The sequence below is a fragment of the Pristiophorus japonicus genome, chromosome 12, assembly GCF_044704955.1.
Source record: "Pristiophorus japonicus isolate sPriJap1 chromosome 12, sPriJap1.hap1, whole genome shotgun sequence".
NCBI classification, from domain to species: domain Eukaryota; kingdom Metazoa; phylum Chordata; class Chondrichthyes; family Pristiophoridae; genus Pristiophorus; species Pristiophorus japonicus.
Genome location: NC_091988.1, coordinates 144,993,823 through 145,011,378, shown reverse-complemented (window position 1 = coordinate 145,011,378; position 17,556 = coordinate 144,993,823). Strand labels below are relative to the sequence as shown.

The 17,556-nt window shown below is 41.9% G+C and overlaps 1 protein-coding gene across 5 annotated transcripts in view; it reads left to right on the top strand.

Annotated features, from left to right (window-relative positions):
• The window catches only part of LOC139277490 (beta-1,4-galactosyltransferase 5-like), a 94,318-nt gene that overhangs the window by 67,987 nt on the left and 8,775 nt on the right, over window positions 1–17,556 (top strand). For 4 of the 5 annotated variants that reach the window (XR_011596093.1, XM_070896000.1, XM_070896001.1 and 1 more), the window contains exons 3-6: window positions 6,448–6,561; window positions 11,419–11,543; window positions 13,812–13,928; window positions 17,155–17,342. Coding sequence is in view for 4 of the 5 variants with exons in the window: in XM_070896000.1 (XP_070752101.1) it covers window positions 6,448–6,561; window positions 11,419–11,543; window positions 13,812–13,928; window positions 17,155–17,342 (544 nt within the window). In the remaining variant the exon portion in view is untranslated. The remainder of the gene's footprint in view (window positions 1–6,447; window positions 6,562–11,418; window positions 11,544–13,811; window positions 13,929–17,154; window positions 17,343–17,556) is intronic. The other variant, XM_070896002.1, reaches the window with a different exon arrangement.

Sequence of the window (17,556 nt, the reverse complement as noted above, 5' to 3'; positions counted from 1 at the left end):
GGTTCCTTAGAGGACGAGACCGGGAAATTAGTGATGGGGAACATGGAGATGGCAGAAACTCTGAACAAAAATTTTGCATCAGTCTTTACGGTAGAGGACACTAACAATATACTAACAGTGGATAGTCAAGGGGCTATGGAGGGTTTAGGAACTTAACACAATTACAATCACCTAAGGAGGTGGTCCTCAGTAAGATAATGGGACTAAAGGCAGATAAATCCTCGGACCTGATGGCTTGCATCCTAGGGTCTTGAGAGGTAGCGACAGGATTGTGGATGCATTGGTTGTAATTTATGAAAATTCCCTGGATTCTGGGGAGGTCCCAGCAGATTGGAAAACTGCAAATGTAATACCCCTATTTATAAAAGGAGGCAGACAAAAAGCAGGAAACTATAGACCAGTTAGCCTAACATCTGTGGTTAAGAAAATGTTTGGAGTCCATTATTCAAGAAGTAATAGCAGGACATTTGGAAAATCAAAATTCGGTCAGGCAGAGTCGGCATGGATTTATGAAGAGGAAGTCATGTTTGACACATTTTCTGGAATTCTTTGAGGATATAACTAAGAGGGTGACTAAAGGAGAACCAGTGGATGTGGTGTATTTGGACTTCCAGAAGGCATTTGATAAGGTGCCACATGAAAGGTTACTGCACAAGATAAAAGTTCATGGGGTTGGGGGTCATATATGGATAGAGGATTGGCTAACTAATAAAAAAAACTGAGTTGGGATAAATGATTTATTCTCTGGTTGGCAACCAGTAACTCGTGGGGTGCGGCAGGAATCCGTGCTGGACCCCAACTATTTATAATCTATATTAACAACTTGGAAGAAGAACGTAGCCAAGTTTGCTGACGATACAAAGATGGGAGGAAAAGCAATGTGTGAGGAAGATACAAAATATCTGCAAAAGGACATACAGGCCAAGTGGGAAAAAATTTGGCAGATGGAGTATTATAATGGAAAGTGTGAGGTCATGCACTTTGGCAGAAAAAAAATCAAAGAGCAAGTTGTTATTTAAATGGAGAAAGATTGCAAAATGCTGCAGTACAGCGGAACCTGGGGATACTTCTGCATGAAACACAAAAGGATAGCCTGCAGGTACAGCAAGTGATCAGGAAGGCCAATGGAATCTTGGCCTTCATTGCAAAGGCATGGAGTATAAAAGCAGGGAAGTCTTTGCTACAGTTATACACACCTGGCATACTGCGTGCAGTTTGCCTTTTCATAATTTACGAAAGGATATACTTTGGAGGCAGTTCAGACAGAGAAGATTCACTAAGTTGATTCTGGGCATGAGGGGTTTGATTTTATGAGGAATGGTTGAGTAGGTTGGGCCTCTACTCATTGGAATTCTGAAGAATGAGAGGTGATCTTATTGAAGCGTATAAGATTATGAGGGGGCTTGTCAAGGTAGATGCGGGGAGGATGTTTCCACTGATGGTGGAGACTCGCACTTAGAGGTCATAATCTTAAAATAAGGGGCCGCCCATTTAAAACTGAGATGAGAAGAAATTTCTTCTGAGGGTTGTAAATCTGTGGAATTTGCTGCCTGAGACCTGTGGAAGCTGGGACATTGAATAAATTTAAGACCGAAATAGACAGTTCCTTAAACAATAAGGGGTTATGGGGAGTGGGCACGGAAGTGGAGCTGAGTCCATGATCGGATCAGCCATGATCTTATTGAATGACGGAGCAGGCTCGAGGGGCCGTATGGACTACTCCTGCTCCTTTTTCTTATGTTCTTAAATAGACAATCCTCCTGATCCCAATTCCACTGTATCTTTTGAGATGAATTAGGAATCCTACCATGTTATCCTCAACGAGAATGGATCAGTTTTCCATAAGCCCAACTTAATTCCATTTTACCATGTTGTGAGTTGCGGACTGAATATATCCTGTGATCAGGTGGCTTTGTTTCAAATAACTAAGGGATTTCCTGTGGCCCAATGAACTAGTGTTCCATTGTGAAGATCTTAATTCAATTAACTAACAAACCTATTTGGGGGAACAAATGAATTGTGTTAGTATCTCTGCAGATGGGAATTCTGTCTAGTTTCACACCTGCCAATTTAATTAGTTGGATTAATTAGATTTATATATAAAGAATTCAATTCTAAAGCAGTGTCTTGTTTTAAAGAAAGTTGAGATACTCAAAAGTCAGAATATCTGAAAATTCACTGAATTTTCTCCGCAATTAATAGCAACAGCTTTGGGATGGGTCTCTAGGCCTTTCAAAAATCAATTGTGTGAAGTCTTGAATACCTTATTTGAAGGTAAAAGAAGGTTTAAGATGACTAGAATTGACTAAACTTACTGTTCAGAAACAGAGCGCTCAACATTTAACAGCAACTCTTGTCATTGAAGACCAGCTTCTAACGGATAATTGCTTACCAGCTTGAATGTTTCTTGTGTATTTGCTGAGTTTTAGTGGCTCATATCACTAATTGCAAATTTGTTTACTTTAGTTTGTAAATTAATTGATAGTGATAGCCACCTTTTCAAAGAGTTTGATAGTGCAGTGCATTATATTCAGTGAGCAGATTACCACAAATTAAGTACTTATTAATCCTTTTTGAGTAAACACCTGCAAAGTTATAAACTTCTGGATCACGGGGGAAATGTACACCTGAGAAAGTCAACAGCAGATTTAGTCTCAAGATTGTAAATTTTTCTCAGTAGGAACCAAAATCTTATCCTAAAACCTCTGTCTGTTTACCATTCCTCCATTCTGGAATCTATGTACAAATCTAGGAGGTAAGACCTTGAAGGTATCTGCAATTACCTTGAAAGTATTCTTGTGATGGGCATTGCCACCTAATATTGTACAATTGGGGAATATAGCTAATGCTCTCCAAGCTCCAATGAAAGATGTTGCTCTGTGCAATATTCTTAATCAGGTCCAGCAGAAGGAGGTTTACATGAAATTTCAGGAAAGGAACTGTGTTCCTCAGTTGGGACTCCTGGTTTAAAGTCTCTGAGATGGAACTGGGCATTTGTTCCACTTTGAAGGAGTTCCTCCCTTATGGTAACCAGTTGAGGGAGTTGTCACAATGGATATGCAAAAGTGAAATAAAGGCTGAATAAGCTCAGTGGAACCAAATTACTTATGTCTGATCTCCTCCAAGCTGATTTTGGTGGATTCTGTCTCTGCAGAAACTTCCCGATGGTTGAAATATAACATTGACTCCTGTACCATTTTTAAGTATGCAAAATAGAGCTTTGGTTAACTAGAAATGTAATATAAGAAGTAGCAGTAATGAATACACATGCTCCTTGTACACAAAAGGGGGTTTAATATGTTCATAATATCACACTGCAGGTCTGACACCACAATAGAATAAATACAGCTGTACCAATGAGAGTGCCAACATAAATCATTTACAGTCTTACTACTGCTTGTCATCCTGCAGTCTACCATGGTGCTAGTGTCTTGCTCACCTTTTAGGACTGGGTAATTGCTGGATTGCAGCCGACATACTTCCTTGGTTCAGTCAGGCCTTATTCAGCTCAGGATCTGGTCGGTCTTGTGCTACTGTGCCCAACACTGCCAACGTTCAGGAAAAATAAATTTCTCCTGTGTTCACCTAAGTGGGATTGCAGAAGGGAATAAAAATTCAAGCTGATACAAAGAAGAATGGAAGTGCATCACCTTTCTGTTTTTAGCTGGCCATGCTTGGAATGGGGCTTGCCACTTTAGAAAATGTCATGCTAAGTAGGTTTCCCTCATTGGCATTTGTGTTTGGGATGTATTTTATCTCCCTGATGATTCAGATTCCATTGTGATTTTTCACTTGGGTACTTGAGACCCTTTTTGGGTCGTTAATGTGTGGACCTGACTTGTCCAATCTGAAGCAGGTCCCTTTTTTTTAATGAATTGAATTCCTTCTGTAGTTTTGAATGCCACCAAGGACCAACTTGGTCAACAGCAGATGGTAGGTCATTACCTACTCAATCAAGCAGCAGAATTATCTAAAAAGTTAATAAAAGCAGGGGGCTTATTCAAAGTGTTTGTTTCCGGGACACTAGTTTATAGAAAGACCTAATCCAATATTTTAGTAGCCTTTCATTATAACTATTAACCTCCTTGTATTTAGCAGATTGATTTCTTGCTGACTAGCAAATCTGCCGTACAAAATGGGTGGGTACATAGGAACATGAGTCGACAATGAAGTCCCTTGAGCTTGTACCATAATTCAATTAGATTATGGCTGTACCTCAACTCCATTTACCTCCCTTTGACCCATATCCTTTGATACCCTTGGCTAACACAAATCTATCGATCTCAGGGTTTTGAAAGCTTAAATTAACCCAGAGCCTTTTGAGGGAAGAGAGTTTCAAATTTCTAATACCTATTGTGTGAAGTGTTTTCTAATTGCACTCCTGAATGGCCAGGCTATAATATTATGCCCTCTTCTGGATTCCCCCACCAGCGGAAGTAGATTCTCTTTATCTACCCTATCAAATCCTTTTAGCACTTTAAACACCTCGATTACGTTACATTACCCCACAATCTTCTATATTCCAGGGAAAAAGCCAAGTTTATTCAACCCCTGGTATTTTGGTGAATCTGCACTGCACCACCTCCAATGCCAGTACCTGTATGTTCCTGTGGTGTGGTGCCCAGAACTGAATGCAATACTCCAGATGAGGTCTGACCATCATTCAATCAGAATGTGTACAAATTAAATACCTTCCTCCCCTTTGTGTTCCAGTACTCTTGAGATAAAGGAAAGCATTCCATTAGTCTTTTGGATTACTTTACCTGTCAAATAGCTTTTGGTGATTTGTGTACTTGGCACCTAAATCTCTTTGCTCCTCCATGGTTTCGAGTTTCTCATCACTTAGAAAATACATCTTTCTTCAATGACCTCACACTTCCCGACCGTGAACTTCAATTGCCACAGTTTTTCCCACTCACTTAATCTGTCTATATCTCTTTGTAACTTCCTGTGCTACTTACTGTGTCTCCGTAATTTGCAAAATTGGATATACAATTCTCTGTTCCTTTCACACAAGTCATTGATAATAAATATGGTTAAAAAGCTGAGGCCCAGTACAGATCCCTGGGGAACACCACTTGCCATGTTCTGCCAATCCAAGTGCATACTCTTTATTCTGTCTCTGTCTCCTACCACCCAACCAATTTCCAACCCTTGGAAGATTATCTCCAATTCTGTGCACTTTCATTTTTACTAATCTTTTTGTGCGGAACTTTCAGATAACATCTGTAGATACTCTTATCCATCAAGTTCATAACCTCCTCAAAAAAAAAAAAAATTCAGTTTGTTTCATCAGACATGACTTGCCCTTCGCAAATCCATGCTGGTTCAATCTGATCAGCTCAGTCACTCAAACCCCTAATGACAAGAGTCTAGTAATGTCCCCACAACTGACATTAGACTGACAGGTTTGTAATTATCTGATTTCTCTTTCCCACTCTTAAACAATGGAGACAGATTAGTGATTTTCCAATCTAACGGCATAATTTCCAAATCGAGAGCTTTGGAAGATTATTAGTACTCTAATGCAACAGAAATTTCCTCATCATTTTAATACCCTGGAGTGGAAAGCATCAGGTCCTTGGCACAAGATATAGGCAATAATTGCAGTCTGTTAACTTGCTAATTAATAGACATCTACTTAACCTTACATTTCCTACCACAGTATAGAAAGTCATTGTATAAGAGTGTTGGAAGGAAAACAATTAACCTGATTAGAAAAAGGTTACTGACCCTTGAAAGGATATTTCAGATTTGTAATTCTGTCGAAGATGGCTGGTCTTTTTGCTGCCTTGTGCTCGCTCTCTCTCTCTCTCTTCCCCCCAACCCCCATTGTTACCCAGTGAGGACTTGAAACACACTGGTTTTCAGAATGCATAAGGTTCAGGCACATCAGTAGATTGTGAATTGGGTGATAGTAATATTGCCAGAATAGGATTAACCCAAAAGTAGACCATTAGCACTCGATGAGAATCTCCTGAGGGAGCAGAATTCTTCCAGCTTTTCCTGTTAGCAGCTGCCCCACATTCTGGAAATATATCTTGACATGTATTCTGTGCCGAATATGAAGATGTGAGAGAATCGTACCGATTGTAATTATTTCAGACTATCTGAAAAATATATACTTTTCAAGACTTGTTGGCAAAATGTCAACATGTGTGAAGTGTGAAGCATGGAAACCTTGTTTATACTTGTACCAGCTCTTTGCAAATGTTAATAGGCGGGGAAAAATAAACTCTTGGATATCCTTAAAATCTAATGGACTGAAATATCCCTTTCTAATTTCACTTCTCCCAAGATATTTTGGATGGCAAGTGACATGTTTTATCTTTAACATTACATGGCTACTCTCATATTTAAAAAGTCAGTATATCATGTATTTGGACAGCTTTTCTTGTAATGTACCTGCTGAAGATCTCAAATCTGCTGTGCCCGAACTTTCTTTAGATTATCCAGATGATTTAAACCACAGTGAAACCTATCTACAAACCACAACATTTCTTCCTGAAGATTTTACCTACCACGCAGACCTCACCTGTCCTGAAAGACTTCCTTCCATGAGTGAGTATATGAACAAGTCAAGTTATTGTAAATCAATTGAGGCATTAAATTACTGTTGGAATTAACCTAAATAAGAATGATTTTAGGACCCAGTTATTTGCACTGTTTCTGGCTGATTGGCTATCCAGTATCACGAGGCCTGGTTGCTGATTGGTCCCTTTGGAGGATAAGCCACACCCAGAAGTTTCTCGGGCTGGGCAGTTCCAATTACACACCAAAGTTCTGAGTAACGTCATAATTCCCCTGCAAGCAGTCAGAGGATAGAGCTCCACAAACCCAGCAAAAGCCTCCCAAATCCCTGACCCCAGCCCAGGTTGATCACCACCCCCCCCACCCTCCGTGCATGAGCTTGCTGCCACCACCCCCCCCCCCCCCCCCCCAGTCATAGATGGGCCATTGTGTGTGGGTCACAGATTGTTAACAGGTTTATTGTTTATGAAGTGAATACTGACAGTGTCGTGACTTTCGGATTTCATCCACTCCAACCATGTCACTTGTCACACACGCGCAGAGCTTTCCGAGAAGTCGGGTGTGGGTGTAAAGGCGGTTGGAAGGACGTGATCCGTCTTCCCTCAGTTCCCCCTCTCCCCTCCACTCCCCATCTCTTACTTGCTCCTCCCCTCTCTCCTTTCTTTCTCTTTCTACCGCCCCCCCCCCCCCCCAATGTGTGTGTCTCATTTTCTCTCTCTCTCTCTCTCGTGTTTTTTCTCTCTCTCTCTCTCGTGTTTTTTCTCTCTCTCTCTCTCTCTCTCGTGTTTTTTCTCTCTCTCTCTCTCTCTCTCGTGTTTTTTCTCTCTCTCTCGTGTTTTTTCTCTCTCTCTCGTGTGTTTTTTCTCTCTCTCTCGTGTGTTTTTTTTCTCTCTCTCTCTCGTGTGTTTTTTCTCTCTCTCTCTCGTGTGTTTTTTCTCTCTCTCTCTCTCTCTCGTGTTTTTTCTCTCTCTCTCTCGTGTGTTTTTTCTCTCTCTCTCTCGTGTTTTTTTTCTCTCTCTCTCTCGTGTGTTTCTCTCTCTCTCTCTCTCTCTCTCTCTCTCTCTCTCTCTCTCTCTCTCTCTCTCTCTCTCTCTCTCTCTCTCAAGGCTGGAACCAATGTTTCAGAAGCAGACTCCTTGCGGACTCATCGGGTCCCCACTTCCAGTTTTGGGGTGGGGGCGGAGTCCAGAAGATGCAGGTGCACACAAAACTCTACAAATAGTCAGATTATTTTATCCATTCAAAGTTATAGCAAGGTTTTTCTCTAATACAGAAATGATGCAATATCTGAGAATGGATTGCAAACCCTTCATGCATGGAAATCTACAAATTGATCACCATATTGGATGTAATGTTTAAAAACTCAGAGTGGAAGCAAGTCTTCCTCGATTTCAAGGGACTGCCGATGATCGTTAAACATGACCCCCAAAAATTGCTACCTTGTGTGTTTGCATTGCCTGTCAAAAAGATATTCCTTTTTAAGAGCTATTTTGGGCTCCCCTTGACAACAGATAAATGTACCTCATTGTATGGTGTAAATCCACACCCAGCAGGAAGTGGTCTATTTTGTGATTCCAACAGTCTCTGCAGCGGTGTGCTGTAGTTGCTTTCAGCACACCTAGACTAAAGAGAGGAAAAACAAAATTGCACAACAGACGTGCAAAGGTTCCCATTTGTATCCACTTAATGGGCCCAAGTTTCCACATGATTCGCGCCTGATTTTTAGGAGCAACTGGTGGAGAACGGACTATTTTAAAAATCGCAATTCTCCACATTTTTTTCTGCAGTTCTAGTCAGGTCGAACAGTTCTAGTTTAGAACAGAATTTTTTCTTCAAAAGGGGGCGTGTCCGGCCACTGACTCCTGATTTGAAAGTTTCCACAGTGAAAATGTACTCCAAACTAAAGTAGAATGGAGCCAGTGAAGATTTTTGTAGAACTGAAAAAACCTGTTCTACACATTAAAAAAAATCAGGCGCAGGTTACAAATTAGGCGTCCAGAACGAGGTGGGGGGGAGGGAACTCATTAAATTCGACAATAAATCCTTATTTATACTTCTACAAATATTATACAAATAAATCCAACCTGGAGAGAGGAGAGAGAGAGAGAGAGAGAGGGGGGGGGAAGCGGGTCTCGGGTCCGGGCGGGGAGTGGGAGGGGCCTCATTCACGCAGCCCCAGTGAGGCCATTGGGCCAGGGCTAGGGGCTGTGTGCTTCGGGCCCCTCCCACACAGTTCGGCGCCTGGAGCTACTGCACTTGCGTGCCAACTGTAGTGCGCATGTGCAGAGGTCCCGGCACTGTTTTCAGTGCTGGGACCTGGCTCCGCCCCCCCCCCCCCCCCACAGCTAGTGCTGGCTGTGCCGAGGGCCAGAGGACCTGTAAGTAGGTGCAGAATACCGAGGATTTTTTTAGGCGCGCAAAACGGGCGCCCAGCTTGGAGGTGCGCCCGTTTTTTTTCTTGTGGAAACTTGGGCCCAATAATGCACCTCAAAAGGCCCAAGGGTGGCTGTACTGGTAAGTCAATGTGTGTTGATTACTTTTTGGGATGCTTTGGCTGTGTAGCGCACTCTCATTACAGTTTAACAATCATTGAACAACCCATTTGGTCTTTCTGGATGCAAAGCAGCAGAATATTATATTTTGTTGGAATAAATGTGATACAAAAGGTTTACTATGAAAAGGGTATCGATGCCATAAACCCAAATGATTATAAGATTGAGTATAACTGGTTTAAAGTTACTTTTGATAAATTTATATTCGCACAAAATGAAGCAGTTGGTTCAAAATAAAGATTTTAGGAAATCTGTTTATCTTGCATATTACCATTTTTTTTTTCTTGGGGTATGGACGACACTGTCCTTGCCCTAAGAAGATGGTAGGCCGCCTTGAACCACTGCAGTCCTGGTGCTCATGGTGATCCCACAATGGTATCGGATATTGTACTCCAGGATTTTGACTCGGCAAAAATGATACTAATGGTGGTCTATGTCCAAATCATCTGGATAGTGTAAGATTTGGAAAGGAACTTCATGGTGTTCCCGTGTTCTTTCTGCTCTTAGCCTTTTATTGGTGGTCGAGGCCACAGGACTGAGATGCTGTTGATGTGTTCCTGCAGATAATAAGTACTGCAGCTACAGTGTGCTGGTGATAGGGGATGGATATTGAGTCCAGCGGCAGGGGTACCAATCAACTGGACTGCTCAGGCCTAAATGGTGGTGAGCTTCTTGAATTTTGTTGCAACTGGACTCACCCAGGCATGTGGTCAGTATTCCGTCACGCTTCTAAGTTGAACCTTGTAGATGGGGCCCTTTAAATAGTTTGGTGGGTTAGGAAGTGAGCCACTCGTTGCAGAGTACATGGTCTCTTGGCCTGCTCTTGTCATGTTGATGTGGTTAGACCTGTAAACTTCTGGTTTTTGATGATACCTGGATTGTCAATGGGGGACTCTGCAATTGTGGCACTGTTGAAGGCCAGCGGGAGGTGGTTGCTCCTTTTCTTGTTAGAGATGATCATTTCCTGGCACTTGGGTAACATTTGCAGCACACGTCACTTGACCATGCAAATAGTCCTGCTGTTGGTTGACATGTACTACTTCATTATGGGAGGAGTTGTGAATGGAGCTTGAAAACTAGAATTGTCAATGAACTGTACCGCTTCAATCCTTCGTGGAGGGAAGAACATTGAAGTAGCTGGAAGATGGCTGGACTGAGAACCGCCGCCCCAAGGAACTGCTGCAGCAATGCCCAGGGGCTGCAATGATTGATCTCGAATAATCACAACTATCTTTTTTTTGTGTAAGGTATATATCCAGCCACTAGTGGGCTTCCACCATGATCACCATTGGCCACAGCTCTGTTAGGGCTCCTTTGTGCCAATGCTGCCTCTGTGTCCAGGGCCATTGCTCGCTCCTCCCTTTTGGTAATCGGCTCTTGAATCTATCCCCGATTTAAGGCTCTGATGCGGTCTGGAGCCAAGTAGTTCTGGCAGAACCCAAACTGCAGATTAATAGTGAGTAGGTGTCACTTGATTGCACAATTTCTGACTCATTCTGTCACTTTATTGATAATTGGGAGGAGGCTGATGAAATGGTGGTAGATTTTTGCTGCTTATGAATAAGACATACCTAAGCAGTTTTCCAATGTCATTAATGGGTAGATAACTATAGGGTCACAGCTGCAATGGAATAATTTCAATGTGGGTATCTAGTTCAGGTGTGCAAGTCTTCATTATAGCTAGGATATAGTCAGGGTCCATAATCTTTGTCGAGTACTATTAGTTGCTTCTTGATGTCAGAGTGGAGCAAACTGGCAAGGCACTGGCAGCTACGATTGGGACTTTGATAGAAGGAAGAGTCAGACCATCCATTTGGAACTTTTGATTGAAGATATTTGAAAATGCTTCAGCCTTGTCCCTTGCAGTCTGTCGTATGCTGAGCTCCACCAGAGTTGAGCACGTTTATGGAGCTTTCTCCTCACATTAGTTGCCAGATTGTTCACGACTATTCTCGGCTGGTGAGGTAAGCCTACAGAGCTTTGCTCTGATCTGTTGTACAATTGCTTACTCCTTTCTTTTTTTGATGGTTAACATGTAGGTAGCCCTGTGTTGTAACTTTACTTGGTTGATGCATTCTATACATGGTCATGCTCACTTTCAACACTCCCCATAGAAAAGTTGATCATGATGGAGGAATGTGCAGGAGGTTGCATGTTTTGGCTGTACGCAGTTCTTCTACTTCTGATGACCTGCGTAGATGCAAAACATTGGGCTTGTAACTCTGTCCTAGGGTGGTAGTGTCGCTGGTTCTAGAATTGCTTCATGCTGTGGTCAACGTAGATTGGGGACACCAATGAGAACAGCTTGACAATGTATTCCCAATGTTCTCAACAGAGGGGCCAATCGATGTAAACATGACTGAAATTTCATTAGAGGAGATCCAAGAATTATTTACTAAGGAACATTATATCCAGATTGGTGGTCATTGGAAGCCAAGGGATTGCATACCTCGTTGGAAGGTAAGAAATTGTTGCTTTATTAAGAAACAATGGTGCTTTTCTTTGCCTTTTTAGTAGCTTAAGTTTTGAACCTGTATTCTCGCAAAGCACAACTTGTGAGCCTTAAGATTAAAAAAAAAATGTAATTAACACGGAAGCATTGGTATATTAACTGCAGCAGCAATCTATTGTAGAAACTACATAGTGAAAAACCAATGTATTGACAAGCAAATATTTACACACCAGTAACTTATGTGAATTAAATATTAACGTGGGCATGTTTTATAATTGAGGTTATTAGTTATGCAAAACAAATTAAAGTCTCTGGGAATTCTGAACCATAATTTAAGAAACACCCATTCAGCCAATTTATATTTAATGTTTATGCTATGCAATAGTCATGATACTGGAATGCAATATGGTATCTTTTGTGGGTGAAATGGGTTAGGAGTCAACATCAGTTTCAATCTGGCAATTGGACAAGAATTTTACTACTTGAACATATGATGGCAACTTTTTTTTTTTACAAGTTATTGCCTGGGTTCTCCCTCTAATCACATCCCTGTGATTACAAATGGAAAGTGCATGCCTGTGGAAGTTGTGCAAGCACAGGTTTGAACATTGAATGTTAGCATGCTAACAGAGCTCTTGGGCAAGAGCAATATAAATTGAGCAATTAACCAGAGATATACCAGCACCTATTGAAGCTATGTTCTGAAAGTGGTGACTCCTGTGAGGAGAGATCATCTTGCAGTTGGAAGAGCTTTTGAAAAATGAGTTATTATTCATGAATCCGGTGTTGTTTTTTTAGATGTTTTTTCTCCTTGGGAACTACTTTCATAAAAATAGATGGAACCTCCAATGAGCAGTCTATCTGCTTGTTTTCGTTAAACGTTACTCAAAAGAAAATCCATTGTCTTGTACATGAAGTGGCATTGACGAGTAGCATCTTTCTTTCCTGAGAAGCTAACACTGTCTCCTGTTTTTGCTGCATCTGCTCACCCCAGCTTCACTATTGTTATCTATTATTTATTTTTTTATTTTATTTTTTATTTTATTTATTTATTGTGCTCAACGCCTAGTGCATGAGAGCTGGCAGTAAAAGATGAGGCTTCAAATAGAATACACTGGTAATCAATTCTTCAAGGTCAGCCATGCTCCATTCATTCACCCTTTTTTGTTTTATATGCAAAATTGTTGCTGGTCATGGTTTACTGAGTTGGTGCTATACTTACTACTTTGGTGTTAGAGACTTCCCTAAGAAAGCAATGTAGCAAGGTGTGACTTCCGGAATCCAGACACCAGGCGGATCTGTGGTGCGGTCGTCCAGAAACCAGAACATGTTCCAAAATCCGGACGTCCCCGCCTCAGCGGCCTGGCCGCCCCGCCATGGCTCGACCTCTGTGGCACAACCTCCCCCGACCTCCAGCTGCCCGACCCCATCACGGCTCGACCTCCCCCAGCCTTGGCCTCCCCCACCCCCACCCGGGCCTCGACGTGGCCGGCCCCTACCTATCTTCCTCTGCCCAGGCAAAGACTTTCTCGAAATACCCGGAGTGGCCTTGTGGCCTTGGTCCCGAGGTTTCCAGATTTCGGACGTCACACCTGTACACTCATGCATGGCCACTATTTCCACTCGCGTGATGGCTGATTAATATCTATAGTATTGACAGAATAAATCAAACTCATTCCATATTTTATAGACCAATAGAAATTGGAATTCTGGCTTGATCATTTGTGAAATGTGACATTTGTAAAAAAAAAAAGAGATCCGAGATTTACAAACTTTGCAGTTAACTAAGATTTATTTTACCCCTCAACTCTTGAATTTATAGGAGTATTTAAATGAGGTTTGCTCCTGAAATTTAACCTCCAGACCATTTCTTTACCACCTTGTACATTGTTCTGAATTTCTTAAACGATGGTACGTTGTTGAACTAAAATCTCTAAATTGAGCTCTGTTCTGATCTACAAGAAGTTTGTATATTAGTGTTGTTTTAACGGAGTGAAAGGCCAGTTCTCCAACATTGCCTGCCAAGTATCTGTGCTTTTAAATTCAGAATGTATCTTTGTATTGTTTTGATCTACAGTAGACATTGTGTTCACTCATTGGAATAATTCCACTTGTGGAACTGGCTCATTTCTGTACCAGAAACAGCATTGGCAATAATCAATTTTCAGAACAAACAATTCTGTGGACTTGTTCACAATTTAATTAATTCTGCCTAATTAATATCACACGAATCATCTGTTATTGCTCATAACTTCATTTGAACTGTAACATTTTAGGTGGCAATTTTGATCCCATTCCGCAATCGCCATGAGCATCTCCCAATCTTATTGAGACATCTGATTCCAATGCTGCAGCACCAACGCTTGCAGTTTGCTTTTTATGTCATTGAGCAGGTGAGTGGTAAAAATAAACTAGACCAGTATTTAAAAGTTCATGGCCGAGATATTTATAAAATGTATCTTATAATAATTCAGGACCAGAATTATGAATTTGAGTAAAATATGAAAAATTGATCAGTGTTCCTGGGGGGAGGAGCCATAGCCAGTTGCACAGAAACATAGAAAATAGGTGCAGGAGTAGGCTATTCGGCCCTTTTGAGCCTGCACCACCATTCAATAAGATGATGGCTGATCATTCGCCTCAGTACCCCTTTCCTGCTTTCTCTCCATACCCCTTGATCCCTTTAGCCGTAAGGGCCATATATAACTCCCTCTTGAATATATACAATGAACTGGCATCAACGACTCTCTGCGGTAGGGAATTTCACAGGTTAACAACTCTGAGTGAAGAGATTTCTCCTCATCACATTCCTAAATGGCTTATCCCTTATCCTTAGACTGTGTTCCCTGGTTCTGGACTTCCCCAACATCGGGAACATTCTTCCTGCATCTAACCTGTCCAATAGCGTCAGAATTTTATGTTTCTATGAGATCTCCTCTCATCCTTCTGAACTCCAGTGAATACATTCCCAGTCAATCCAGTCTCTCCTCATATGTCAGTCCTGCCATCCCGGGAATCAGTCTGGTGAACCTTCACTGCACTCCCTCAATAGCAAGGACGTCCTTCCTCAGATTAGGAGACCAAAATTGAACACACTATTCCAGCTGAGGCCTCACCAAGGCCCTGTACAACTGCAGTAAGAACTCCCTGCTCCTATACTCAAATCCCCTAGCTATGAACGGCAACATTCCATTTGCCACCTTCACCGCCTGCTGAACCTGCATACCAATTTCAATGACTGATGTACCATGACACCCGGGTCTCGTTGCACCTCTCCGTTTCCTAATCTTCCACCATTCAGATAATCTGCCTTCGTGCTTTTGCCCCCAAATTGGATAACCTCAAATTTATCCACATTATACTGCATCTGCCATACATTTGCCCATACCCCTAACCTGTCCAAGTCACCCTGTAGCCTCTTGGTGTACACCTCACAGCTCTCACCGCCACCCAGTTTCGTGTCATCTGCAAACTTGGAGATATTACATTGAATTCCTTCATCCAAATCGTTAATGTATATTGTAAAGAGCTGAGCCCTGCCATTCTGAAAAGGACAAGTTTTTCCCCGACTCTGCTTCCGGTCTGCCAACCAGTTCTCTATCCACGACAGTACATTACCCCCAATACCATGTGCTTTAATTTTGTACACTAATCTCTTGTGTGGGACCTTGTCAAAAGCCTTTTGAAAGTCCAAATACACCACATCCACTGGTTCTCCCTTGTCCAGTCTATTCGTTACATCCTCAAAAAATTCCAGAAAATTTGTCAAGCATGATTTCCCTTTCATAAATCTATGCTGACTTGGACCGATCCTGTCACTGCTTTCCAAATGTGCTATTTCATCTTTAATAATTGATTCCAACATTTTCCCCACTGCTGATGTCAGGCTAACCGGTCTATAATTACGCGTTTTCTCTCCCTCCTTTTAAAAAGTGGTACATTAGCTACCCTCCAGTCCATAGGAACTGATCCAGAGTTGATAGACAGTTGGAAAATGATCACCAATGCATCCATTATTTCTAGGGCTATTTCCTAAGTACTCTTGGATGCAGACTATCAGGCCCCGGGGATTTATCAGCCTTTAATCCCATCAATTTCCCTAACATAATTTCCAGCCTAATAAGGATATCCTTCAGTTCCTCCTTCTCATTAGACCCTTGGTCCCCTAGTACTTCAGGAAGGTTATTTGTTATTACCAAATATCTATAGTAACTGTCTAAGAATCGCTATTGTATACAAGATGTTGACAGTGGCCTAAAGGCTGTTTTCTTATGGTATTACTCGACAAGGATGACATAATACCTCTGATCTCACAATTCAACATTTTTTTTTGCCATTTATAATTGCATTAATGGGGCTCATAATTATAGTTGGCATTTTGGAGAAGCAATATTTGACATTTTCAGCATAATCCCCATAAATTATAGTCCTATAACATCTGCAAGTTGGTTGCAGTTATGCCTATTGTCGGTCATGACCTAGTACTACAGAATATGTTCCTTCTCAACCTGATGGACAAAATTGTCCCATTTTAAAGCCCTGTTAGTGCCTCCGGGGGGCACTAATGGGGTGGAGGACAGTTTTGCCCGGAGGAGGGGGGCGCTACTGTCTCCCGGGAAATTGCGCTCGTGCTGCGACCCCATAACGCCCCGTGGGGGAAATTACCCCATGGCCCGCAAAGCTGGCTGACATCCACTCACGGAGTGTGAGTTAAAGGGGAGGGCACCAGTGCCCTGGGTCGCCATCTTTTTTTGGTTGGCTCTACGACGCCAGCCCTAGCGTGGTCCAGGCTGCCATCGTGCAGATTGGCGTTCCGTTTTGGGTACCGGGCTGCAGGCCTGGTCCAACGCTGCCCTGGTGGCCTAGTGGAGGCCATCAGAGGCCTTGTTGAGTGCGCAGCAGCTCTCCCATTTAAGCACAGGGGTGGGACGTTGAAGCGCATCAGTGCTTCACAGAGCATCTGTGTAGCACTTTCCTCACTGCCCCCCAAAGGAAATGGCATGCGCGAGATTGTCAGGGTGGTGGTTGTAAACTGAATTCAGCCTGCTAACTGACCCTAATCGGGGCGCAGGGCAATTTTTCCCCTTTAGATTTTCCATCACATTAGTATTCATAAGTGGTGAAATTAATTATAGCCTATTACTAATATTATAATTGACCACTGTAAAGGACAGGCACTTAATACAGTGTCATTTTAAAGTTTATTTTAATCTTGAGCATGTGTGAATGTTGGATGAGGACAGGATCGGTATCTGATGTGAAGCCCCTTTTGTCAAATAGCCTACTGGCCCTCACTATTGAGGCTCATGAGGTACATTTAGAAGTAAAGAAAAATCAACAGTAATAAAATGTATTTACTAAATTGAACGTTTAACAGTATCGATTTGACAGCGAAGTACCACCACACAATTTTGAAACCTCCATTGGATTTAGTTTATGTGTAGCAAAATTGTAAATTCCTTTATAAGCCCTGTTGCATATAACGAAGGAGAACACTTCCTCAACCCCCACCCTTTCCCCCAGCCTTGGATACTTGTATATAAAAAGTATTATATGTGGTCTAAAAAGTATTATATGTGGTCAAAAAAGTTAATTGGAATATGTTTTCTCTTTCATCAGGCCGGGTTCCATCCATTTAACCGTGCAATGCTCTTCAATGTTGGATTTATGGAGGCTTTGAAAGACACAGACTGGGACTGTGTAATCTTTCATGACGTTGATCACATACCTGAAAATGATCGCAACTACTATGGTTGTGGGCAGATGCCAAGGCACTTTGCAGCCAAGTTGGATAAATACATGTACTTGTACGTCCTGTTAATCTGAGGTGATCGGTTAATCATAAATAGAAATACCTGTATAAGGTTTGGACAAAAATATTGTTAAGGGAGGTATTGTGTAGTTCTACGATTGTATGAAATTTTAGCAAAACTGTGTTGAATTAAGTGTGCAAAATATGCTGTGCACCATTCTTTAGCAAGACCTGTGAGCAAGTGATTTGTTCTGAGATTTTTGCTTGTG